Source organism: Vanessa cardui, chromosome 22 (genome assembly GCF_905220365.1).
Source record: "Vanessa cardui chromosome 22, ilVanCard2.1, whole genome shotgun sequence".
Classification (NCBI taxonomy): domain Eukaryota; kingdom Metazoa; phylum Arthropoda; class Insecta; order Lepidoptera; family Nymphalidae; genus Vanessa; species Vanessa cardui.
The window spans coordinates 2,132,430-2,160,208 of record NC_061144.1 but is presented as its reverse complement, the minus strand read 5'-3'; the positions used below and the strand labels follow the sequence as shown (position 1 = coordinate 2,160,208).

The 27,779-nt window shown below is 39.5% G+C and overlaps 1 protein-coding gene across 1 annotated transcript; it reads left to right on the top strand.

Annotated features, from left to right (window-relative positions):
* Positions 1–31: 31 nt before the first annotated feature.
* On the top strand, positions 32–27,779 carry LOC124539173 (structural maintenance of chromosomes protein 5). The gene is made up of 19 exons (XM_047116470.1): positions 32–227; positions 319–460; positions 1,603–1,791; positions 6,140–6,360; positions 10,345–10,591; positions 11,304–11,511; positions 13,180–13,327; positions 13,588–13,729; positions 14,922–15,291; positions 15,697–15,826; positions 16,677–16,812; positions 17,611–17,817; positions 18,399–18,482; positions 19,170–19,391; positions 20,140–20,249; positions 20,719–20,836; positions 21,246–21,403; positions 25,009–25,126; positions 27,102–27,779. The coding sequence occupies exons 1-19, from the start codon at positions 157–159 to the stop codon at positions 27,237–27,239; spliced, it is 3,159 nt and encodes a 1,052-aa protein (XP_046972426.1). The 5' UTR covers positions 32–156; the 3' UTR covers positions 27,240–27,779.

Below are 27,779 nucleotides of genomic sequence, written 5' to 3'. Positions count from 1 at the left end.
TAAAAAGTACTTTTCTCTTCATAGTTTGAGTTTGACATTTAGTTGTGATTTGCTTTGTGAATCGTTATGAATTTGGAATTTGAGGTATTAGTTCAAATTACTTTATATGATCTGAATATTTTCAACATGCGCTGAAGTTTTACTAAAACTTTTATAATGTCTGCTGTTGTAAATAATAACGGCGTCATACCAGGTTGTATATACAGGATATACCTTAAAAACTTTGTGTAAGTAAATATTTTGCGCGCCATTTCTGGAATTTTGAGTTCATAATATTTTATGAATACTATGCTTTATTATTCTTGTTCTTTCTAACAGGACATATGACGAGATCGAATTGTATCCAGGCACCTCTTTAAATTTAATTATCGGGCCAAATGGATCAGGAAAATCGACCTTTCTCAGTGCTATTATACTGGGACTTTGTGGAAAAACTAGTATTATTGGAAGAGCCGAAAAAGTAGGTTTATCTATTTATTTTTCAAGTGCTTCAACAAGCTTATTACTTAGTCATAGTGTTTAGTGTAGCACTGGAGTGTTATATTACTATTTGTGTTATATTAATTGAATTGATTCATAAATTAAAATCATTTGTTAGAAATATATTCATAAATAAAGCATATTAGTCAACACATTAGTATATAGATGATAAAAAAGGATGGATCTAATCCATCCTGTTTGACTTTCAGACTGGATAATTTATGCATTATTAGTATAGTTGACTAACATAGCTTTAATTGTATGTAATGAAGATTCTAAAGTGTAAAAGCGTTCTAGTGTAAGGTGGGTAGCATAAAGTATATATTTATTAGTGTGAAATACATTTTTTTATGTGTAAATAAAATAATCTTGCTAAATTCGTGCTTATCTAAGATAATCCTCAAAAATAAAATTCAAAATAAACTTTTACAAGCACTTTTGAATTGTCCTTGAACAATTAAGTGAAGCTACTACTGGTTGGGAAAGTAGATTCTACCGAGAAAAACTGGCAAGAAACTCAGTAGGTACTCTTTTTCAACATTTAAAAAATACAGTCATATTAGTTATATCCTGTCTGGAAGTCAACAGGTATTAATTCCACGCTTTTTTATCATCTACAAAATCGTGCCAAAAAAACAATTTGAATTTACGGCAAAGATATTAATGTTGATAACATAAACATATTTGTTGTTTCATTTAAATAGATGTCGAGCCTAGCCTTAGACCAGTCAAATAACTATGAACCACTATGTTCGTCTCAGTTTTAGATTTATTATTTGTATTTTTGGAACGAAATTGCATTACTTATCTTGCAGTATTTTTTGTTTCTTATTGTCATTTAATTATTCTCAAATGTTAATTAATTTTATTGCGTCTATGTACTACAATGTATAAATCAACTTCATCCCATCAGAGGCTCCCAATATCTTTTTCCGCTTTCTCTGATAGTAAGTTGCTATTAATCCTTATAGATATTGGTATGTTCATTAATCTTACAAAGCCTAATTACTACTAAATTTGGGACCCAATCACACAAAGCCTATCACTGTTACTAGGCAAGCTTTGAACACATTATGACCTCCTTTGTCGCAAACAAAATATTTTGATTTCCTTATTTTGTAGGTTGCAGATTATATAAGAACTGGTTGTGAGATTGCTACCATTGAACTAGAGCTATACCAGGAAAAGGGAAAGAAGAATGTACTTATTAAGAGGACTATTAATTTACAAGATGTGTCGACATGGAGCATTGACAATAAAGTCGTTAGTGAAAAACAGGTTCAGGAACTTATTGAAAAATTTAATATACAGGTATGATATGTTAAATAATTTTTTTTGTTTTTGCTTACTAATATTTTTAAAATGAAATAAAGAAATGTTCCATTTTTAAAAATAATAATTAATGACTACAAGATCGAAGACCTCTATGGTCGAGTGGTGTGTACACCGGTTTTCATGGGTACGCCACTCTGAGGTCCCGGGTTCGATTCCCGGCCGAGTCAATGTAGATTACCATTAGTTTTTTATGTTGTCTCGGGTCTGGGTGTATGTGGTACCGTCGTTACTTCTGGTTTCCATAACACAAGTGCTTCAGCTACTTACATTGGGATCAGAGTAATGTATGTGATGTTGTCTCATATTTATTATATTTATTTACAAGATAGGTCATTAATAATGTTTTCAAATAAAAATAAGACAACAAACTTTAATTTACTCGTGCAAATTATCGGTCTAAAAATAATTTGTTTTCTTATTCCATCAACTTAAAAATAGTCATTCACTTACTACTGCTAACGTTAAAGCAACACTCAACTATTGGCCTTGAATATTCTATTTTGGATTATCATTTGTTTTCTTGCATTTGCGAGTCACAGATTGAAATTTTTTTAAATTGAAAAATATAAATATACTTTATTTAATATTAAGTAGCATGTAACCTTGAGCGACATTGTTAATACAAGTTTTGACGACCTCCGTGGTCGAGTAGTGTATACGCCGGTTTTCAAGGGTACGCCACTCCGAGGTTCGATTCCTGGCCGAGTCGATGTAGAAAAAGTTCATTGGCTTTCTATGTTGTCTTGGGTCTGGGTGTTTGTGGTACCGTCGTTACTTCTAAGTTTTTAAAATACAAGTGTTTTAGCTTCTTACATTGGTATCAGAGTAACTTGTTTGATGTTGTCCAATATTTTTTTATTTTATAAGTTATGAAGTGTTGATTTAGAACCTTGTCGTTTGTTGTTGTGTTTCTTTTGGAAGGACAGGCAATGTAACTACAGGCCCAAATATCATAGCATCTTAGTTCAAAAGCTTGGTGGGGCTATGGCGTGATTTAAGGAATTATTATTTCGTATAGAGTCAATGTCTATGGACAGTCATGACCACTTACCATCAGGTGGTCGATTTCCTCGTCCGCTTATAAACCAAGTACAATAAAAAAAAAAAAAATCAGTTTCTATTGTTATCATTTCCACCGATTCGGAAAGGGAAATAAATACCCTGACTTGAGAACCGGAACCGGAAGAAACTCGGCGGTTTTTTTTTGTACGAATTAAATTAAATTCAGCAAATAAACTCAAAGCAGATATTTTTCGGTTATAACAACTGAGCTAAGAAAATAAGTCTATAAATTAACTTTGTTGGGTATCTTTAGCTAGTATTACTACCCATCAAGCTTGTATATTCTGTCGATGTCGGTTCTATTGATTTTTTTTTTTTAATGTGCGTCGTGAAGACCTCGCCCAAAAGTCCACACGGAAAGGCCATTAACTTGATAAAATTAATTAACTAATTGCCATTTTGTTTTTCAATGAATCAATAATATAATACAACGCTTTATCACATTTGTTATAGAATTACGCATAGTTTGTAATAATATTGTTATTATTATTAGTTTATCTCGTTTGGCTTATTTCATGTTTCGTTGTTAGAATAATTTCCATAATCATGTATGACCAGTGTAATGTTATCAAACTATACTTGCTTCAGATAACAGTTACGTTGACAAAACGCGATTTATTCGCAGAAGTCATAGTTAATATTAATCAAGGTCTCAAATAATTATATCGGTCCATTTTGCTGTTAAATGTTGTTTATTTAGCTATTTTCCTGTCAATGTTGGAATAGACAATAGAGTATATGTAGTAACTTTACGTGTTTGGTATGAATGCTTTCACGTTTTGCCGTCTCAATCAATCTGGGATATAGAAAACAGCCACAGGCAATGTTATTCTAATAAACAGATATGTTATATCCGTACTAAACAACAGAAAAAAAGTGTGCCGCGCCGGGGACCGTTTATTTTTACATTTCGTTAAAAGTAAAAAGGATAGCTTGATAAAAACAATAAGTAAAAGGGATAACTAGATGTTTTAATTACGCAAAACGTATTAGTACGTAATTATGATGTATCATAACGTATTACGTCTCAATTAGGACGTTTTCTAGTCTTCACTTTTTGCGCGTTAATAACATATCTGTTTACTAAAACATCATTGGCCACAGGTTATAAGGGTACATAAAAATGGTAAACCCACAGTTATACAGAATTGGTATATTATATTAGTTTAGCAGGATTATGTTCAAATAGTGCTTATTGCGATACAAAATTTGCCGACTTCGTCATTATCTCCTACATATGTACAACAAATGAACATACTACATTGGTTACTTATTGCTACGTTAGATTTCACGACCAGACAAATTGTAATCTGTCGAAATATTGTGAACCGCGAAATATGATTGCAATTTAACGTCTTATTTTTCGCTATATTGTAATCTATCGAAGTTTAACTGTTATAGGGTTGGCAACTAAGTGATTACCTATTTTGTGCTTTCTTTTGTTTTGTGTAATTGGTCGAAGCCTACCTATATTTTCTTCTAATCGTTTAGACTTCTCACTTTAATTTAGTAAAAAATATATATCGATTAGTGCCTTAGTTTTGATTTTCTCCCAATTTAAAAATAGAAGAACAGGACGTGTACTTCAAACATATTTTATTGTATTACTTCCGAAAAGGTAAAAACGCCTCGCAAGCACAGAAGATGTGGAAATGAAGCCTTGAAAGAAAGGCAGTGTCGAAATTGGTTTGCCAGATTTCGTTTTGGTGATTTTTTCATCAAAAAATGCTAGCCGCCCAGTCGATGATATCCATATCAGGGCCATTATCGATTCAGATCGTCAGCACAACACGTGATATTGCACAGAAGCTCAATGTATCGCAATATAAAAATGTTTGGATTTGTCAAGAAATTCAGTTTATGAATCCCTCACTAGCTCAAAGAAATTCATTTGACGCAACACATTTGCATTTGCGATTCGCTTCTGAAATGCAAAGAAATTAATCAATTTCTGAAAAATATAATTACTGGCGACGCAAAGTGGGTAGTTTATACGCCAAACTGAACGATGCAATTCAAGAAAAGTGGCCGGCATTGTCAAGTAAGGGTGTTGTTTTCCACCATGATAACGCAAGGTCTCACACGTTTTTGGTTACTCGCCAAAACTCATTGAAACTGGCTTGGGAAGTGTTATCCCATGCACCATATAGCCCTGATCTTGCGCCATCAGATTACCATTTTGTTTGTTCCATGCAGAATTTCTTAAATGGTAAAATCTTTAATAACGTTGATGATGTCAGATGACATTTAATTCAGTTTTTTGATAGCAATGATTAGAAATTTTACGAACGTAGAATTTTTACACTGCCAGAACGATGCCGAAAAGTCATCGACAAGGGATATAATTTGTAATTTAATAAAGTTACATTTTTAAACAAAAATTTCAAATTTTCCTTTAATTTGAAATCGGCAATCACTTAGTTGCCAACCCTATACATAAAAATCTGTCCCGCGTCAAATTGTCAGCTGTCGAAAGCTCTTGCTGATTGGCCGATCTTATTGTAAGAGCGACCAATCATATGTGACCATTATTATTCGGTAGTTTACATTCTATCGAAGTAAATTTCAGTTAAATTATATAAACTCATTATTTTTTTCGTGTAGCTGAAACATTGCCTTATTTATTTACTAGTAGTCGCGGCTTTCCTCGCGTTTTAGGGTGTTGATTATCACGTGTCAGGAATAAAAAGTAGCTTATGTCCTGTCTTGGAGTTCAAGTTTGCTCCATACTAAATTACATCAAATTCAGTTCAGCAGTTTTGTCGTGAAAGAGCGACAGACAAAGTTACTTTTACATTTATAATATTAATATAGGTAATATATCATTATTTAATATTATAAATGTGAAAGTAACTCTGTCAATTTGTATCTTGCTCTTTCACCGTCAAGCTGCTGAAACGGATTTGATAAAGATTGACGACCTCCGTGGTCGAGTGGTGTGTACACCGGTTTTCATGGGTACGCCACTCCGAAGTTCCGGGTTCGATTCCCGGCCGAGTCAATAGATTATTACTACTTTTCTACGTTGTCTTGGGTTTGGGTGTTAGTGGTACCGTCGTTACTTTTGATCTTCCATAATACAAGTGCTTTAGCTACTTACATTGGGATCAGAGTAATGTATGTGATGTTGTCTCAAAAAAGATTTATGGCAAAAATAGACCTTCGTCGTCTAATAAATAACCACAAAAAAGCAAGAAGAAAACCGCTACCGATTATTTACAATATATAATTACATAACATTATTTACTGTTCTTTTCGACAGGTGGATAATCTCTGCCAGTTCTTACCACAAGACAGGGTTCAAGATTTTTCTGATTTAGATCCAAAAGAGCTTCTGAAAAGTACGCTATCGGCGGTTAAAGGTGAAAGTAGCGTCAAGAGACTCGATCATTTGATCGAAACAAGTACGGAACAAGAGAATTTGAAGAAAAGCGTTAACCAAACTGTCAGTCAACTCAGTGGTCTGAGGAAGGACAATGAAAGGTAATATGACATGTTTACAATAACAACCACAACAACAGCCTGTAAATTCCCACTGCTGGACTAAAGGCCTCCTCCCCCTTTGAGGAGGTTTGGAACATATTCCACCACGCTGTTCCAATGCGGGTTGGTGGAATACACATGTGGCAGAATTTCTATGAAATTTGTCACATGCAGGTTTCCTCACGATGTTTTCGTTTACCGCTGAGCACGAGATGAATTATAAAGACAAATTAAGCACATGAATCAGCGGTGCTTGCCTGGGTTTGAACCCGCAATCATCGGTTAAGATGCACGCGTTCTAACCACTGGGCCATCTCGACTCTTATGACATGTTTAATACGTCTTTAATTCTTTATAGCCCTGGACATTGACCCATCGTTACTTGTCTACCCAATCGATATCTATACATATAATAAAATTGGAGTGTCTGTTTGTAATATTAAAATAGCCCTTTTTTACTCAATGCATATGTATGTATACACGGAACATATACCAAAATAACATTTTTTATAATTTTTGTCGGACTGTTTGTTCCGGCTAATCACTGGAACGGCTGGACCGATTTTGACGGGACTTTCACTGGCAGATAACTGTTGTAATAAGGAGTAACTTTGGCTACAATATTTTTTTTATTAAATTCAGCCGCGAACATGTATGTGGGCACATCTAGTGTTTATATGTGTAGTGTAATAAAGAATTTCACACACAATACACCCACCATCTCGTCACAGTTACAAGTGTAAAACGTTATTTTTTTGGACTACTAGATATTTTTTTGTTTCCCATCACTATAACGACAACACACCAACAATAGTAAATTTCTCGAGAAAACCTGCATGTGTCTAATTTCATCGAAATTCTGCCATATGTGCATTCCACCAACCCGCATTTGAACAGCGTGATGGAATATTTTCCAAACCCTCTCCTTATCAGGAGAGGAGGCCTTAGCCCAGCTGTGGGAAATTTACGGGCTTTTACTTTTTTTTTTAAAGAGAATTTCTATTTTTTCCCTGTTTTTGGGGTAAATTACATTTTCCATTTAAATAGACCCTACTTCAATCAAAGAAGGAAACCTTACATTTAATTTTTTTAATGTGATTTGCAACCAATAATTCTAGTATATTTTGAACTACAAACAGTCCTTGATCCATATTTACCGCTTTAGTTTTACTCCCTAACTTCTGATAACAAATTCGCAAACATCCAAGACAACACAATTTTTTGTATTCATTATGAATGTACTCGGTTATTTTAGATCTCGAACGATCTAATTTATATTCAAGGTCGCTGTTTCGTCTTTATTTATCTAGTGATTGGAATAGCGAGGGAATTTTTGAAGAATAATGTTAAAAATAACTTGTTGGTAGGGCTTTGTGCAAGCCCGTCTGGGTAGGTACCACCCACTCACCAGTTATTCTACCGCCAAATAACAGTACTCAGTATTGTTGTGTTCCGGTTTGAAGGGCGAGTGAGTCAGTGTAACTACAGGCACAAGGGACATAACCTCTTAGTTCCCAAGGTTGGTGGTACATTGACGATGTAAGGAATAGCTAATATTTCTTACAGCGTCATTCCCTATGGGTGATGGTGACCACTTACCATCACGTGGCCCATATGTTCGTCCGCCTAAAAAAATAAATCAAAATAGACTTTATTCAAGTAGGCTTTTACAAGCACTTGTGAATCGTCATTTAACAACTATATTAAGTGACGCTGCCCCCGCTTCGGAAAGTAGAGAAGAATCGACAAGAAATTCATTAGTTACTCTTTTTAAACATTTAACAATGTAGTCATGTTAGTTTAATACAATTATATATGTGTGTAATATATCCTGGAAGTAAACAAGTATTAATTCCACTCTTTTTATCGTCTGTATGACCTTGTATTGAATAATATGCCTTCTTTACCAATAATAATAAAGTGAATATATTATAAATGACCATCTTACTCGTTTTTCAATATATATTCTGTATTGTTATGTATGTACAGAAAAATAGAAATCATTTTGTGAGCAAATGTGATACTCCTACCAAATGTATACCTATATATACAAGGAACAAACACAAACTTGTTATTCCTGTATACGATATACTATATATGTAAACTGTACCACAACAGGATTCTAAAAAGCATTTAAAATACCTTTGTTAACAATGAAAAATGTTTCTAAAAGAATGCTTGTGTGCAAAAGGTTATTATACAGTTAGCGAGTTCATGGTTGATAGGACACTTTGGTAATGAAACAATTACATTCTGGCTATTTCTCTTCAAAATAAATATTTTTAAATAACAATTAAAAAATCCCTCTGAGTTTCTTTCACGGTTTTTCTCAGGGCAGGGTACTAACTTTTTCGAACCGGTGGTAGTGTTTAATTTGACGATCAATAAGTAAGTGTAATGCTGTTTTCTTCTCTCTTTTTTTTATTTAAATTAATATTTAATGTACATTCTTTAAATAAAAATATATTTATTTCACGTTAAATAAAAAATAAACGATTTTTTTCTTAATATGCTACTGAACTATTTCGTAAAATGGTACTCATTCTCAACTACGCAGGAGAACTCACTACTCATTTTATCTTCCATTAGAACCCTAGCAAGCAGTTAGGTGAAGGAACAGTAGGTTTATTTATTGATTTCAATAATATACAAAGATAAACATTATAGTCATTTCTAAAACCTATATTCAATAAAGTCAATAAATCTTTCTTGGGGCAAGGTATTCATTTCTATAATAAAATTCCGCAGACATTTTTAACTTTGCCGTCTCGTAAATTCAAATCGTTTATAAAAAATACATTGGTAAAAAAGGCGTATTACTCGATACAAGATTTTGTAGATGATAAAAAAGCGTTGAATTAATACCTGTTGACTTCCAGGCAGGATATATTAATTTAAATAATTGTATTAACTAACATGACTGTATTTTTTTAAATGTTGAAAAAGAGTAACTACTGAGTTTCTTGCCGGTTCTTCTCGGTAGAATCTACTTTCCGAACCGGTGGTAGCTTCACTTAATTCTTAAATGACGATTCAAAAGTGCTTGTAAAAGCCCACTTGAATAAAGTATATATTGATTTTATGATAAAGATAAATAGGTTTACATATTTCATGCGATTTGCTAATCCAAGTATATTGTCTATTTACAATAGTTTATCATTAAAATATCTCTATTTATGATAATGCGACTACACTTAACTGATACATCCATAGTGAATATCATAGATCGATATTGATGCCAATGATATTGTGTCAATATGTCTTTTCTCCTTTTTGGTTGGTATAGAACATTCCGTGTAAAATTGTATAATGATATAAGTAATAACAATCATAAAATAATATAGTATATAGCAATTAAAAAAAATAATGTCAGATATAACGATACATCATTCAAAATTAATAGATTTAGGTACAAATTAAATGTTCTGTATTAAAGTATAAAATATTAAAATTTAGGACTTAATCCAAAACTTCCGTACTTGCAGTGCTTAAACTTAACCACTAAATTAACAGTAACAATATAGTAACAGTCTGTAAATTTCCCACTGCTGGGCTAAAGCCTCTACCATTAAGGAGAGGGTTTGGAACACATTCCATCACGCTCCAATGCGGGTTGGTGGAATACACATGCGGCAGAATTTCGATGAAATTAGACACGTGCAGGTTTTCTCACGGTGTTTTCCTTCACCGAGCATGAGATGAATTATAAACACAAATTAAGCACATATATATGTGGTGCTTGCCTGGGTTTGAACTCGAAAACATCGGTTAAGATGCACGCGTTCGAACCACTGGGCCATCTAAGCTCAGCGGCCAAATTAACAAGACTTTTGTTTTTCGCTTAGTGTCTTCGATGTCAGATTTTTTCAACCGACTTCCAAAAGGAGGAGGTTATCAATTCGTCTGTATTTTTTTTTTTCAAATAATATGATCATAACAAAGTACAGTTTAGTACACACGTGTATTTTTTGTTTTTGCTTACAGATTAAGGGCAGCAGTTGAGGTGATGAAAAAGAGAAATGAGTTCGAAGATAAAATACAAATTTGCGAACGGAAAAAGATGTGGCTGGAATGTAAAGAACTGAAAGACGAGGTCAAGTACCATGAGTCTGAGAACAAGAAGGCTATTGCCGCGCTAAAGAAATGCGAGAATAAATTGAAACCAATTCAGAATAGTTTGGAGAACGATATAAGATCCATTACCGTTATGGAAGAGCAGAAACTAACAACGGTAAGTTTGTGTAAGACTTTTTTAAACCGACGCCAAATATAACAATAATAGGCTACTTGACAATGCGGAAAATAAATTGTGAATTATTGTAAGCTGTGTATATTATGAGTATAAAAATGGTTATTCACTAACGACAGATGGAAATAATACTTAATTTATTCAAAAATCCATCAATAAAAATGCATTTTTTCAAACGTTTTTCACGTGACACAAAACGCTCCTGATTGGCTGGGCTTATGATGAAGTCACTGTCTTGTTAAACTTGCTTTTCTACTATACGTACCACAGATCAAAATACAAGAAACTGACGTCACCGACCCCACAGCAGCGCATATTGTCCAAGTAGCGTTTTTGCGCGCTATTTAAATATGGAATTTTTAATATATTTTTCGGATATTATGTACTAGAAATAAAAAAATCAACTTTTACTGGGTTCCTTAACTTTACTAAATAATATAAAATGGATTTTAAAAACTAGTCAAATAGCCTATTGTAACTATACTAAACAATCGTAAATCGACTCTTAATTGGTCTAATATTTTACATTTCATTTTACTTAGGAGAAGTCTAAAAAATATTTTGAATACGTAATTATTTTTAGTGCATATTAATCTGTTTTGTTGAACAAGTAATTTCATATTTGTACTTAAATATTTGTTAGCAACTCTTTAAAATTTCAATAACTCACTTTGTTATATATATTTCCTTTCAGGTAAGAGAAATCGAAAACTTGAAGGAGTTGATAAAGAAAACAATCGAAACGCTGCAATTAGACGAACACGTGATAAGAGATGCCCAGTTGTTGTACCAGGAGAATATTGAGCGGCAAAACAATAAGGAACACGAGTTGAGCGAGGCAAGGGCAAAACTCGAAATGTTGATTAATAACAAACAGACTTTGGAATCGAGAATGGGATTGGGTATGATATATTTGCTTAGTTGTCGCCCGTTGTTTCTCTCATGTTTTAGGGGGTTTGGTTGACATTTGTTTAGCAAAAAAGTAGCCAATGGAGTTTTTTTTTTTATGGTATAGTTTCGCGGACGTGCATATAGGCCACCTGATGGTAAGTGGTCACCATCGCCCATAGACAATGACGCTGGAAGTAATATTAACTATTCCTTACATCGATGTGCCACCAACCTTGGGAACTAAGATGTTATGTCCCTTGTGCCTGTAGTTACACTGGCTCACTCACCCTTCAGACCGGAACACAACAATACTGAGTACTGTTATTTGGCGGTAGAATAACTGATGAGTGGGTGGTACCTACCCAGACGGGCTTGCACAAAGCCCTACCACCAAGTAAAAGTTCAAATTTGCTTCATATCAAATTTCATCAAATACGGTTCAGCGGTTTGGTGGTGAAAGATCGTCAGACAGATAGAGTTGCTTTCACATTTATAATATATCTAGCGACCCGCCCCGCCTTGCACGGGTGTAATATTCATACTAAATATACTACAGAATATGTTTATTTACGACATCACATTGCAAACTTCTAAAATTATCAGTGTTTCCTTACTATATTGTTCATGTATTATACACAATAATCTTCCCCTTGAATCACACTATCTATTAAAAAAAAACCGCATCAAAATCTGTTGCGAAGTTTTCAAGAAATAGGGATGTAAAGAAGTACAGATTATTCTTTATTAATTGTTCTTAGCTTGCTTTATTAAGTTGTGGATCGTGGACGGATCAATATATGGAGTTTCAGTCAGTATATCTTCGATTTGGAGTTAGTGAGTTAAGTCATTGGTCTTGGACATATAAACTCTCTAAGAGTATTGAGTTCTCATCGTATAATGTGAGGGTAGGAACACTTGTGTCCTATTTTATTAGATTTTGAAGTACATATATAATATGTCACCGTAAGATTACTAAATTCGTTAGAATATAACCTGACGAGAAAAATTGGAATCTGTTGAAATATTGTGAACTGTGAAATATGATTACAATTTAAAGTATTATTTTTCGCTTTATTGTAATCTGTCGAAGTTTAACTGTCAGATTACAATCAGTTCCGTGTCAAATTGTCAACTGTCGAAAAAGCTCTTGCTGATTGGCCGATCTTATTGTAAGAGCGACCAATCATATGTCACCGTTATTATTCGGCAGTTTACAATCTATCGAAGTAAATTTCAGTTCAATTATAAAAAGTCTAACCTAACAAATATTATGAACTATCGAAAAAGTAAAGTAAAGAAACAGCCTGTACATTTCCCACTGCTGTGAGATAAGGCTTCCTCTTCCATTAAGGAGAGGGTTTGGAACAAATTCCACCACGCTGTTCCAATGCGGGTTGGTGGAATACACATTTGGCAGAATTTCTAGGAAATTTATCACATGCAGGTTTCCTCACAATGTTTTCCTTCACCGCCGATCACGAGATGAATTATAAACACAAATTAACCACATATATATAGTGGTGCTTGCCTGGGTTTGAACCCGCAATCATCGGTTAAGATGCACGCGTTCTAACCACTGGGCCATCTCAGCTCTTTAAATCGTGAAATAGATTATAGTTAAACAGTATTAGCAATTTTACGGTGAAGTAAATAATGAAAAATCGTAATGATCGTTTCAGAAAGTGATTTACAAGCGGAGTTGCAGCAGCTGAGACAGTCTATCGCCAAAACAACTGCAACATACGACATCGCTAAGAAGAAGAAACAACAGATCGAATATGAATTGTTGCATACAATCGAGTCACAGATAAGATCTTGTAACAAAAGGTAATTATTAATAATGTAAAAATATTAAATAATAATAATTATCTATTTTATGAGAAATAATTAATAATGATAATTATCTTCCTTACGGTGTCTATGGGTCGTGAACACTTGGCATCAGTTGAAAATTCGATGGTTCAATTTTATAAAATGAATGAAAAAATAAAATCATTCATTAGATGTTATATAAGATTTCCTCACTCATTTCTATGTATAATATAATGATATGTAAATAAGGTATTTATAATAAATATTTATTTCAGATTAAACACACTCAAAGATGTTAACAATGAACGTTTACGCACATTGGAAAGATACCACAAGGACACGTATAAGGCTGTTGAATGGTTAAGAGAAAATGGTCACTTGTTTAAACACCCTGTATATGAACCCATGATGTTACTGGTAAGTTGGGTATAAAAAGTCTATTGTAAGTAACTGTAAGTAACGCGTGATAAGTTCTAAAGTAAAATTATATCTAATCAGTAAATAGGTTTGCAGTTCAAAGACAACTCAATACAATACAATCACTGGAGATTTGTTACTGTAAAGAAAAAAAAATGTAAAGGAAAATGTATGCATATGTCCCCCCCCCCCTGTCAAGTGCACAGTTTCAAGGACTTATGTATCGATAAAATATAGTAACGTTATCTTTTTCAAATCGATGATAACGTTATGTTTTAGAGAAACGAATAAAATAATTATATTATGCAAAGCATCTGTGAAACGTTATAATTTCGTTACTTCACATTTGTAAATTATAATTTTATTTTACAAGTCTCATTTCGAAATCCCCTGAGCTACTGGTCTAGTTTACCGATTACACCCCAGCTAGTAACGTATCGTTTAACTTTATCATGCTGTCATAATTACGTTCCGATACTCGTATAACGTTACGCAAAAGATAGAAAACGATTTTGATACGAATAATAATAATATAATAATAATAATATGAGACAACATCACATACATTACTCTGATCCCAATGTAAGTAGCTGACGCACTTGTGTTATGGAAATCAGAAGTAACGACGGTACCACAAACACCCAGACCCAAGACAACATAGAAAACTAATGGTAATCTAACATCGACTCGGCCGGGAATCGAACCCGGGATCTCAGAGTGGCGTACCCATGCAAACCGGTGTACATACCGTTGTCTTAAATTTTCGCGATTATTACACATTTAAATAAAACTAATTATAACGGATGAATCGCGTATATTAATTATTTTTAAACATCCCGACGTTTCGAGCACTTTGCAGTGTTCGTGGTCACGGGTAGACTAAGATGACATTTGTCTATTTGAAGAACAAAGGAAATATTATTAACAACTACCGCCAACGATTTCTCAATTGATATCTTGAGTAACGTTCCGGTTGCACGCAGAAGGCACTAACTGTATCTTTAGGTATTGCAGTCTGTTGGATTTGGGATTTTAAATTTTTAATAAGTGTATCCCAGGTTTTAGAAAGTCTCCAACCATCTTCTCTATTGAAGTTCGGATGTTTTTGACATCTACATACATTTCGGTGTACATACCACTCGCTCGTCAAAAATAACGTTCCAATTCAATTACACCCTCCAATCGTATACAGATAAACTTCACGGAGCCGAAGTACGCGCGCTACCTGGAAGCGACGGTGCCGGTGCGCGACCTGGTCGCGTTCACGTTCGAGTGCAAGGACGACATGAACCGGTTCCTGCGGAGTGCGCGGCGCGAGTGCGGCCTGCGAGCTGTCAACGCCGTGTGCGCCCCCCCCGCGCCCGCCGCGCCGCCCGCGCCCCCCGCGCCTCCCCCCGCGCACCTGGGCTTCCACTGCTACCTGTCGCAGGCGTTGCGCGCGCCGCCCGCGCTGCAGCGCTACCTTTGCGCCGCCTACGGCCTGCACCGCATCCCCGTGGGCGACCGCCACACCTACGAGCACGCCGACCGCGTGCCGCCCTCGATCACCTGCTTCTTCACCGGTCTGTCTCCGCTGTTTGATAACGTTAAATACGCCCCTACGACATTTCATTTCTCTATAGTACTTGTCCCGCTTCGATTGCATTAGGGCTGGGTTAGGTTAGGTTAGGGCTGGGTTATTGGGCATAAAAAAATAACTTGAGGCCTTGGGGTTCGAGCTTGCTTCGTACCAAATTCCATATACTCGGCTTAGTGGTTTGATCCTGTAGGAGCAAGCGAGACAAAAATAAAGACACCTACTTTCGCATTTATGACCTTAGTATATATATATATATATATAGTAGAGGCCTATGTCCAGCAGTGGACAAAAATAGGCTGTTGATGATGATAATGATATATATATAAGATAGTATTAGTATGTATATAAGATACACGAGAGTGGATAGTGAATGTGAGACTTCCCGCAGAGAACCACAAGTTCACGGTGCGCACGTCGTCGTACAGTCGCGAGGTGTCGAGCTCGACGTTCGAGCTGCGGCCGGCGCGCCTGCTCGCCAACACGCTCGACGTCGAGCGGATCGGCGCGCTAGAGGCCGAGTGAGTACGCCGCTTGTTTTTTTTTTTTATATGGGCCACCTGATGGTAAGTGGTCACCATCGCCCATAGACATTAACGCTGTAAGAATTATTAACTATTCCTTACATCGTCAATGTGCAAGCAACCTTGGGAACTAAGATGTTATGTCCCTTGTGCCTGTAGTTACACTGGCTCAATCACCCTTCAGACCGGAACACAACAATACTGAGTACTGTTGTTTGGCGGTAGAATAACTGATGAGTGGGTGGTACCTACCCAGACGGGCTTGCACAAAGCCCGTGTGTGCGCGCATGCGGGCGCGAGTGCGTGCGCATGCGGGCGCGTGCGTGAGCTTATTTCTTATTGAAAGTGTTTTATTAAATTAACAATACATTACATATAATGTTGTATATGTATGTATAGACATTTAATGTTGTCTTAAATTTTCGCGATTACACATTGAAATAAAACTAGTTATAACGGATTTGAATCGCGTATATTAATAATTTTTATTGAGTCTACCCGTGACACGAACACTGTAAAGTGCTCGAAACGTCGGGATGTCAAAAGTAATTAATATACGCGATTTAAATCCGTTATAACTAATTTATTGTAACAATACATTTATTAATAGTATTTATATAGCATTGCACTCTTTGTATATAGTTTGTTTAAATGATAAGTGTTGCTTAGGCTTATTAATGTACAGTACAAGTAAAGTACAGAATGATTTTTTGAACATCTAATAATTTTCTCAACTTTTTTTATTTTTTATTTTGGCTTTTATATGTGCCAAGAGTACACAGATTATTTCGCCAAAGTCACGTGCGATGGGAAGGACACAATGGAGACTGAATTTTCTTAATTACAGGCTAGCGAAACTTGAAAAGTTGAAAAAGGAAAAAGAAAGCCAATTGAGTAATTTAGAAAGTCAACTAACAACGCTTGAAGCGCAAGAAAAGGAAATCAACACGGCGAAAATTGAAATCGATAATATTATTGGAAAGGTAACCTTTGGCTTTATGTTTTGATTAGTAGTCGCACTCGGATTCACTCGCCTTATACGGTGTTAGTTATCATGTGTTAGGCAAAAAAGCGGTTTGGTCGTGAAAGAGCGACAGTTACTTTCATATTTATAATATTAATGTAAATTATAATTTTGTAACTTACAAGACATGAATATTAATCGATGACTCTGAGTTCATAATCAGGGACAATCACCACTGATTTCGTGGCTTAATTTGCATTTATAATTCATCTCGTATTCGGCGATGAAGGAAAAGGAAACGCGAGGAAGGCTTGGCATGGCGGATGAAAATCTGCCACGTGTATCCTTCAAACCACATGGAAACAGCGTGGTGGAGTAAGCTCCAATCCTTCTTAAATGGGATAGGATGCCTTTGCCCAGCATTGGGACACAAACAAGCTTTATTTATTTATTTATTGCGCCCCAACTTAAGACTAAAAATTAAATATTTTTACACAAAAGTTGCTTGAGGTGCAACGGGCGGCCTTATAGCTATGTAGCGATGTCTTCCAGGCAACCTTTGGGCAGAGGATCACTTTTACATATAATACAAATACATAATAAATACATAATAGTACACAATACACAGATAACAATAAATATATATAATATACATACATAAATAAATACATAAAATATCATAAAAATATGAGATCATAAAAAAATAACAATAAATTAACAACAACAAAAAAATGTGACAAGTAAAAGTCCTTAATCGTACATCTAAAATGGCTAATGACTGCAGTACTACTATGCTTTACTATTTTTGCAATTACAGATGGTAAATTTGTCAACGTTGATACGTCTCCAAGAAAGGAAAACGAATGAGATAGCCAATGAGAGAGCTGTGGATACTGAACACGAAAGGGCGATATGCAAGGCGAAGCAGAAGGAAGCTGTCTTGAAACAGTGCAGACAACACAATGAGCTGCTAACAATATTCAAGAGACTACATCAGATGGTTTTAAAAAGGAAACTTATTACGGTAACATATTAATGTTATTAATCATTTTTGTTCAGTAATGGCAATTTTGCGGTTTTTCTTTATATATATAATACATAGGCGTATGCTATGACACGCTCTGCGCTATAAAAGTCTTTATCTGGAAGTTCTGGGTTTTCAAATCCCAGGTTGGGCTAATAAAAGGTCATTAAGTGCCGGAGATTTCTGAGTACACTCTTCTTGAGAGGCCAACCCTGGTTGGTTGGCCCTTGACCAAAATCGGTATGGACAGCATCAAAATTAATATTGTACTCGAGAGTCTCCTGAGAAAGTTGTTATTGTTGTTTTTTTTTATTTTTCATTATTATTATTTTTTAACATTTTTCCTCTCTCTGATATTAAATCGTTGTTAAGTCGTAACCATTTAGTAAATTTCAATCAAGAATGCTCTATACTTTTTTTACGCCTTTATGGCTAGATTTCATGAGATCATAAACAATTTTCTGCGTGTAGCTATCGTCCCATAATCACTGGGTCAAAAATCGTTCCACGCTCTTAATATAGAAGAATTTATATTAGGACTTCATATATGCAATATATCGACATGTTTTATGTTTTTTCAGATAAAATTGGAAAAGACGAGAGAAAATATAAATGAGTATAAATCAAAACTCAGAAAATCTAAAGGTGAACTTACAGAACATAAGGTAAAGTTAAACAATTATTTCTTTCTATATCAAAAAATGAGTAAAATTACCACATTTTTTGTGTACTGTACTGTATTAAGTGTATGTTTTTGTCGTCAAAATTCACATACTATCTTATAAATTAAGTTTCGCACATATACTGCACATTAGTAAATATATTTCGGCATCTGAAATCACTAAATTGTTAATTTAAGCTAATATTGTAACTAGTAACAATCCTTGTGTTCGTGATAACTGAGAACTAACTAACTATGGTAGCCCGGTTATCTTTATCGAGAACAACAACAAACATTTCATACTGACGATACGACATAACATACCTGAAGTGATAGCTAATAAAGCAATCTTTAATATCAAATTTTAGTTTGCTTAGCATTCATCATGATATATTCCCTGATTATTTTGTACCCATAGTTTATATTATTTCATACAACTTTTGCCAACAAATATGATATGATATTGACTATGGATTTGGCGTTTTGAACGTCAGCAAAACAAATTTCGGAATTTTGACAGTAATATGAAAGTGAAAATAAATAAAATGAAATAGTATTAATCATAAACTATTAGTAGTGCACAATGTAGCTGAGATATTACCAAACCGCGAAATACATAAATCTAAAGTTTTCTTTATAATTTTTCCTACATCAATCAGAATAAACTATAAATGTTTAAATTGTTTTCCAGGAGCTAATTGAGAATGGAGAGAGGCAGATAAAGCAATTGGATTTGAAAGTGAACGAGATTTTAACGAAATTGAAGAGGATTTGTAATAATAAGCTGCCAAACGATCGCGACTTCCCGTATGCGGAACAGTTTAATGCCTTGCCGTCGAACTTGAGCCAGTTGCAAGAACACCGCTCTGAGCTTGAGACGAGAATGAACGCCATCAACCCGGGAGATGCACAGGTAGATTTTTCATACAACTAACACTTATTGACATAACATGGTTATTTTTAATATTATAGTTATTTAATACTAGATATTTACGATTTTATTTTTGTTCTTATGAGGTCCACCAGGGCCTCGATATTTGGGCATTATCTACGAATGTCTTGTTCTGCATCAAATAGTCCTTTATTAAACTCGTGAACAAGACATTCGTAGACAATGTCGAAATATCGAGCTCAACCGAACAAAAATAAAAAACATGGTAAATATCCCGAAATTAATAACTTTAATAATAAAAATAACCATGTAAATTTAAAATCTTATATAAATGTCCTTCAGTTTATGTACTAACATATTAATATATGTAAACTGTATACAGTAGTTATGCCAGTCGAAATATATATCTTTTTATATTTATGATATAGCCAGGTAAACGGGCACCTGAGCCACCTGATAACATGTGGTCACCAACGCCCATAGACAATGTCGCCATAAGAAGCATTACCCATTCCATACATTGCCCATGCGATGTTACGTTCCTGATGCCTCGAATACAACAATATTGATAACTGTTTTTTTGCGGTAGGTAGAATATCTGATGAGTGGCATATTCAGATGTCATATCCAGGCGGGTTTGAACAGAGCCCTACCACCTAAAGCCCACCAAATAAGCCAAATAATTAATTATTATTGTTGATAATAATATTGTGTTGCTGAAATTTTAGGTCAGAATATATTCTAAATACTAATTGATTACTGATTTTAGACTATCAAAGAGTATGAAGAGAAAGAAAGAGAAATAGCTAAATTAGAAAATCAAGAAACAAATACAAAAAGTCAAATCATCAAGTTGCAGGACAAAATAAATAAACTGAAGTAAGTTCAAACTCCTGTACTCAATGTACTTAATAAGCCATATTTGATATAATGTTGAGAGTGTGATTGATTCAAGAGGAAGGTTTATATGTAAAATGCATGCACAATATAGTATACACTGATAATTTTAGAAGTTTATAAAGTTGTGTCGTAAATAAACTTAATGTTGAGCTTACATTGCAAACCCTCCCTCTCCTAGTATTGTACACCTTAAAAAAGTAGTAATCGAACAGGATGATATTCGACATATAAGTCTAGTCGTTCACGTTCGTAATTTTATTTTTTTTTTCGAAATTTTATAAACTGTGACACTTTTCGGCTATCACGTGTTCTTTTACGTCAAACTGATGTTGCCATCACCATAAAAAATAAAACTTTTTGACACTTTGACTTATATAAATACTTAATCATATCAAATACGGTATCGTTGCTTACATTTTATAAATTGAATTATATATTCTTTTTTCAGGAGACAATGGCTGACGGATGTTGAAGAATTGATAAATAATATTAACATCAACTTCACGGAAATGTTTAGAAGAGTAGATTGTGCTGGCGAAGTGAAACTCGAAAAGGGCGAAAAGGAAGTGAGTCATTAGTACAGGATTTTTATGTCTGTGGTATTTTTGTAATATAAATTATTTAAAAAAAGTGGTGGTTGTTAGTGGATATAAATGCCCATAAACATTGGCGCTGCTACAAATGTCAACTAAATATTGCCAATGTATTGCTCACATTGATGAGCTTGATCACTCTCTCATCCTGTAAATCCCACTTTACAAACAGGATTCCTGCTTTGCGTTAGAAATTAGAGTATCTGCTGTGTGGGTGGCATCTACTTAAATGAGCTTTCACAAACTCAAAATTTTGACTTGTTCATATTTTTTTAAACTCAAAATGTAATTTTTTCTGACGATATACAACCTTTTTCCAAATTCGATTCGTCGCCTCCCCCCTACCGATAGGCTCTCCCTGACACGTGTCGCTCTCCCCCAGGACGACTTCAGTTCGTACGGCATCGGCATCTGGGTGAAGTTCCGCGAGAAGGAGCAGATGATGCAGCTGTCGCGCCACACGCAGTCGGGCGGCGAGCGCGCGCTCACCACGGCGCTCTACCTGCTGGCGCTGCAGAGCCTCGTCGCCGTGCCCTTCCGGTGAGCCCTGCGCCCTGCGCCCTGCGCCCTCGACGCGCTCGTGCCAGTGACAGGTACTCACGCTCTACCTGCTGGCGCTGCAGAGCCTCGTCGCCGTGCCCTTCCGGTGAGCCCTGCGCCCTGCGCCCTGCGCCCTCGACGCGCTCGTGCCAGTGACAGGTACTCACGCTCTACCTGCTGGCGCTGCAGAGCCTCGTCGCCGTGCCCTTCCGGTGAGCCCTGCGCCCTGCGCCCTGCGCCCTCGACGCGCTCGTGCCAGTGACAGGTACTCACGCTCTACCTGCTGGCGCTGCAGAGCCTCGTCGCCGTGCCCTTCCGGTGAGCCCTGCGCCCTGCGCCCTGCGCCCTCGACGCGCTCGTGCCAGTGACAGGTACTCACGCTCTACCTGCTGGCGCTGCAGAGCCTCGTCGCCGTGCCCTTCCGGTGAGCCCTGCGCCCTGCGCCCTGCGCCCTGCGCCCTCGACGCGCTCGTGCCAGTGACAGGTACTCACGCTCTACCTGCTGGCGCTGCAGAGCCTCGTCGCCGTGCCCTTCCGGTGAGCCCTGCGCCCTGCGCCCTGCGCCCTGCGCCCTCGACGCGCTCGTGCCAGTGACAGGTACTCACGCTCTACCTGCTGGCGCTGCAGAGCCTCGTCGCCGTGCCCTTCCGGTGAGCCCTGCGCCCTGCGCCCTGCGCCCTGCGCCCTCGACGCGCTCGTGCCAGTGACAGGTACTCACGCTCTACCTGCTGGCGCTGCAGAGCCTCGTCGCCGTGCCCTTCCGGTGAGCCCTGCGCCCTGCGCCCTGCGCCCTGCGCCCTCGACGCGCTCGTGCCAGTGACAGGTACTCACGCTCTACCTGCTGGCGCTGCAGAGCCTCGTCGCCGTGCCCTTCCGGTGAGCCCTGCGCCCTGCGCCCTGCGCCCTGCGCCCTCGACGCGCTCGTGCCAGTGACAGGTACTCACGCTCTACCTGCTGGCGCTGCAGAGCCTCGTCGCCGTGCCCTTCCGGTGAGCCCTGCGCCCTGCGCCCTGCGCCCTGCGCCCTCGACGCGCTCGTGCCAGTGACAGGTACTCACGCTCTACCTGCTGGCGCTGCAGAGCCTCGTCGCCGTGCCCTTCCGGTGAGCCCTGCGCCCTGCGCCCTGCGCCCTGCGCCCTCGACGCGCTCGTGCCAGTGACAGGTACTCACGCTCTACCTGCTGGCGCTGCAGAGCCTCGTCGCCGTGCCCTTCCGGTGAGCCCTGCGCCCTGCGCCCTGCGCCCTGCGCCCTCGACGCGCTCGTGCCAGTGACAGGTACTCACGCTCTACCTGCTGGCGCTGCAGAGCCTCGTCGCCGTGCCCTTCCGGTGAGCCCTGCGCCCTGCGCCCTGCGCCCTGCGCCCTCGACGCGCTCGTGCCAGTGACCGGTACTCACGCTCTACCTGCTGGCGCTGCAGAGCCTCGTCGCCGTGCCCTTCCGGTGAGCCCTGCGCCCTGCGCCCTGCGCCCTGCGCCCTGCGCCCTCGACGCGCTCGTGCCAGTGACAGGTACTCACGCTCTACCTGCTGGCGCTGCAGAGCCTCGTCGCCGTGCCCTTCCGGTGAGCCCTGCGCCCTGCGCCCTGCGCCCTGCGCCCTGCGCCCTCGACGCGCTCGTGCCAGTGACAGGTACTCACGCTCTACCTGCTGGCGCTGCAGAGCCTCGTCGCCGTGCCCTTCCGGTGAGCCCTGCGCCCTGCGCCCTGCGCCCTGCGCCCTGCGCCCTCGACGCGCTCGTGCCAGTGACAGGTACTCACGCTCTACCTGCTGGCGCTGCAGAGCCTCGTCGCCGTGCCCTTCCGGTGAGCCCTGCGCCCTGCGCCCTGCGCCCTGCGCCCTCGACGCGCTCGTGCCAGTGACAGGTACTCACGCTCTACCTGCTGGCGCTGCAGAGCCTCGCCGCCGTGCCCTTCCGGTGAGCCCTGCGCCCTGCGCCCTGCGCCCTGCGCCCTCGACGCGCTCGTGCCAGTGACAGGTACTCACGCTCTACCTGCTGGCGCTGCAGAGCCTCGTCGCCGTGCCCTTCCGGTGAGCCCTGCGCCCTGCGCCCTGCGCCCTCGACGCGCTCGTGCCAGTGACAGGTACTCACGCTCTACCTGCTGGCGCTGCAGAGCCTCGTCGCCGTGCCCTTCCGGTGAGCCCTGCGCCCTGCGCCCTGCGCCCTGCGCCCTGCGCCCTCGACGCGCTCGTGCCAGTGACAGGTACTCACGCTCTACCTGCTGGCGCTGCAGAGCCTCGTCGCCGTGCCCTTCCGGTGAGCCCTGCGCCCTGCGCCCTGCGCCCTGCGCCCTCGACGCGCCCGTGCCAGTGACAGGTACTCACGCTCTACCTGCTGGCGCTGCAGAGCCTCGTCGCCGTGCCCTTCCGGTGAGCCCTGCGCCCTGCGCCCTGCGCCCTGCGCCCTGCGCCCTGCGCCCTCGACGCGCTCGTGCCAGTGACAGGTACTCACGCTCTACCTGCTGGCGCTGCAGAGCCTCGTCGCCGTGCCCTTCCGGTGAGCCCTGCGCCCTGCGCCCTGCGCCCTGCGCCCTGCGCCCTGCGCCCTGCGCCCTGCGCCCTGCGCCCTCGACGCGCTCGTGCCAGTGACAGGTACTCACGCTCTACCTGCTGGCGCTGCAGAGCCTCGTCGCCGTGCCCTTCCGGTGAGCCCTGCGCCCTGCGCCCTGCGCCCTGCGCCCTCGACGCGCTCGTGCCAGTGACAGGTACTCACGCTCTACCTGCTGGCGCTGCAGAGCCTCGTCGCCGTGCCCTTCCGGTGAGCCCTGCGCCCTGCGCCCTGCGCCCTGCGCCCTGCGCCCTCGACGCGCTCGTGCCAGTGACAGGTACTCACGCTCTACCTGCTGGCGCTGCAGAGCCTCGTCGCCGTGCCCTTCCGGTGAGCCCTGCGCCCTGCGCCCTGCGCCCTGCGCCCTCGACGCGCTCGTGCCAGTGACAGGTACTCACGCTCTACCTGCTGGCGCTGCAGAGCCTCGTCGCCGTGCCCTTCCGGTGAGCCCTGCGCCCTGCGCCCTGCGCCCTGCGCCCTCGACGCGCTCGTGCCAGTGACAGGTACTCACGCTCTACCTGCTGGCGCTGCAGAGCCTCGTCGCCGTGCCCTTCCGGTGAGCCCTGCGCCCTGCGCCCTGCGCCCTGCGCCCTGCGCCCTCGACGCGCTCGTGCCAGTGACAGGTACTCACGCTCTACCTGCTGGCGCTGCAGAGCCTCGTCGCCGTGCCCTTCCGGTGAGCCCTGCGCCCTGCGCCCTGCGCCCTGCGCCCTCGACGCGCTCGTGCCAGTGACAGGTACTCACGCTCTACCTGCTGGCGCTGCAGAGCCTCGTCGCCGTGCCCTTCCGGTGAGCCCTGCGCCCTGCGCCCTGCGCCCTGCGCCCTCGACGCGCTCGTGCCAGTGACAGGTACTCACGCTCTACCTGCTGGCGCTGCAGAGCCTCGTCGCCGTGCCCTTCCGGTGAGCCCTGCGCCCTGCGCCCTGCGCCCTGCGCCCTGCGCCCTGCGCCCTCGACGCGCTGGTGCCAGTGTAGTGTGTAGTGACTCTACCTTATTTCTCATGTTTATTAAACTTTTCTGTATCCTCTATCTCTTTTTGATAAACCATTTCTTCTTGCAGATGCGTTGATGAAATCAATCAAGGTATGGACAGTGTGAACGATCGCAAAATGATTCAACTGCTAGTCAAAGAAACGACAGATCTACAGAACTCACAGTACTTCTTGCTTACGCCGAAGGTAACTATCTCACCCGTTCTGACTTGAAATTTTAAAGATCTAAGCATAAATAAGTATTGACAGAGAGTAAGCGACTTTGTTTTATACTATGAAATGATAAAAAAGAAATATTGTTATAATATGGTATAAAATAAAATCGCTTCTCGCTGTCTGTCTGTCACTAAGCATGCTTAGACATTTAAGACTACGCAATCATCGTGAAAAATCGCAAAATATCGTGAGGAAACCTAAAGTAAAAGTAAAGTAAAGTAACAGCCTGTAAACTTCCCACTGCTGAGATAAGGCCTCCTCTTCCATTAAGGAGAGGGTTTGGAACATATTCCACCACGCTGTTCCAATGCGGGTTGGTGGAATGCACATGTGGCAGAATTTCGATGAAATTAGACACATGCAGGTTTCCTCACGATGTTTTCCTTCACCGCCGAGCACGAGATGGTGCTTGCCCGGGTTTGAACCCGCAATCATCGGTTAAGATGCACGCGTTCTAACCACTGGGCCATCTCTGAGGAAACCTGCATTTGTCTAATTTCATAGAAATTCTGCCACATAAGTATTCCACCAACCCGCATTGGAACAGCGTGGTAGAATATGTTCCGAACCTTCTCCTCAAAGGGAGAGGAGTCCTTAACCCAGCAGTGGGAAGTTTACAGGCTGATGTTGTTATTGTTTGTTAGTTTAAATAAAACCTAGGAGTTTTCTTATATTTGTTCAGCAGCATTACAATGATGTAGATATTTCAATAATTCTACCCAATATTGGCTATTACATACTTCATTCCAATCATAAAAGGAATAACGCCAAATATTTGACAGGAAATTGAAGCGATATCATTGGTCGAGAGCTTGTTTAATATTTATTATGGATTCGCAAAACTATTGTGTTTTGAACATCAACCAAACTGTTATCGGAATTTTTGAAGTAAATTTAAGGAGGAAATGAGTAGTACTTAAGTGTATTAGTGTTGTATAATAAATAAAGATATTTCAATGATAAACTCTTTGTAATGCACAATATACATAGCTAAAGCTATTAACAATAGCATGAAATACGTAAATCTAAGATTTGTTTATCTCTTTTCCTAATTCCATTGGAATAGACTATATATGTTTAAATTCTAAAAAAGCTACAGAGCCTTATATACATAAACTACATTAGTAAGGCCAAAAATTATGAGTGTTATCGTTCCCTCACAGGTCGTTTTAAATATCAATTTATAAGACATTTTGCTTCCAAAACAAAAAAGTCCATAAAACAATAGTTATTTACTAACGAAAGTTGAAAATAGTACTAATTTATTCAAAAATCCATAAATAAAAATGCAGTTTTTTAAACATTTTTAACGTGACACAAAACGCTCCTGATTACCCGGGCGTATGATGAAATCACTTGCTTGTTAACATTGCTTGCCTACTGTATGTACCACAGATTAAATTATAGGCAAGTGACGTCACCAAGCCCATTGCAGCGCCATATTGACCAAGTAGCGTTTTCGCGCTATTCAAATGTGATATTTTTCGGATAATATGTACTAAAAATAAAAATAAAAAAACAAATTTAACTGGGTTCGTTAACCTCTACTCAATAATATAAAATGGGTTTTAAAAAGCACTCAAATCAATGATATTCTAATAAACAGATATGTTATACCCATACTAAACAACAGAAAAAAGTGTGCCGCGCCGGGGACCGTTTATTTTACATTTCCTTACAAGTAAAAAGTATAGTTTGATAAAAAAACAATAAGTAAAAGGTATAACTAGATGTTTTAATTACGCTAAACGTATTACTACATAATTATGATGTATTATAACGTATTACTGGCATAATTATGATGAAAACGACTAAAGGCAAACGTCCCAATTGGGACGTTTTCTAGTTTTCACGTTTTGCGCGTTAATGACTTATCTGTTTACTAGAACATCATTGACTCAAATAGTCTATAATTAATTAATTTATTTATTTATTTCTCTTCCAGTTACTACCAAACCTCGAGTACAACGAACACATAATGATCCATACGATCATGAACGGGAGAGCAATCATGAATTACAAGGAATGGAATTATTCGAAGTTCCTGAAGAAAGCGCGATCGTATCGTTTGCCTTCGAAATAGATCTATTTATAAAATCCATACATTTTAATATATATTATAATAATACATTGTTACTGTGTATGTTCGATGTGAGAATTGTTATTGAAATATGCTTTGGAATTGTTTTGTTAGATTTATATTAGTTTTTGGTATTAACTAGTGTCCGTCTCAATGATAATTTTTATCAAGCATTTATTATATGTTATTTAAAGTAAAGTAAATCTCTGTGCAAATTAATGTCTGTATGTATATCACATATTGTTAGACAGTATAAATTATGTATAAATTCCAAAGATAGAATAATTTGTTTTTTAAGGTTTTTAGTGAATAAATAACGGCTGTTTTGAATGAATATTATGTTACCAATATGTTAATTCGTAATATTACGTGCCATTTTTATTGCTTCGTGTAAAGTAGACATACGAACTCGCTTCGTTCTGTATAGTTCGACACAACTTAGATGTAGCATCGGAAAATACAATGAAACCTATAACTGCCGATTCACACAACCAATAGAAATAGCTCCCTATCGCGCTATTCGACGCTATTCGTTGCTATAGA

What these genes read in the sequence shown, in the direction of transcription:
- LOC124539173 (XM_047116470.1), top strand. Translation starts at nt 157, where the DNA reads ATGTCTGCTGTTGTAAATAATAACGGCGTCATACCAGGTTGTATATAC. An exon ending in GGAATCGAGAATGGGATTGG is followed by an intron (nt 11,512 to 13,179) that starts GTATGATATATT and finishes TGATCGTTTCAG; the next exon opens with AAAGTGATTTACAAGCGGAG. An exon ending in ATAAGATCTTGTAACAAAAG is followed by an intron (nt 13,328 to 13,587) that starts GTAATTATTAAT and finishes TATTTATTTCAG; the next exon opens with ATTAAACACACTCAAAGATG.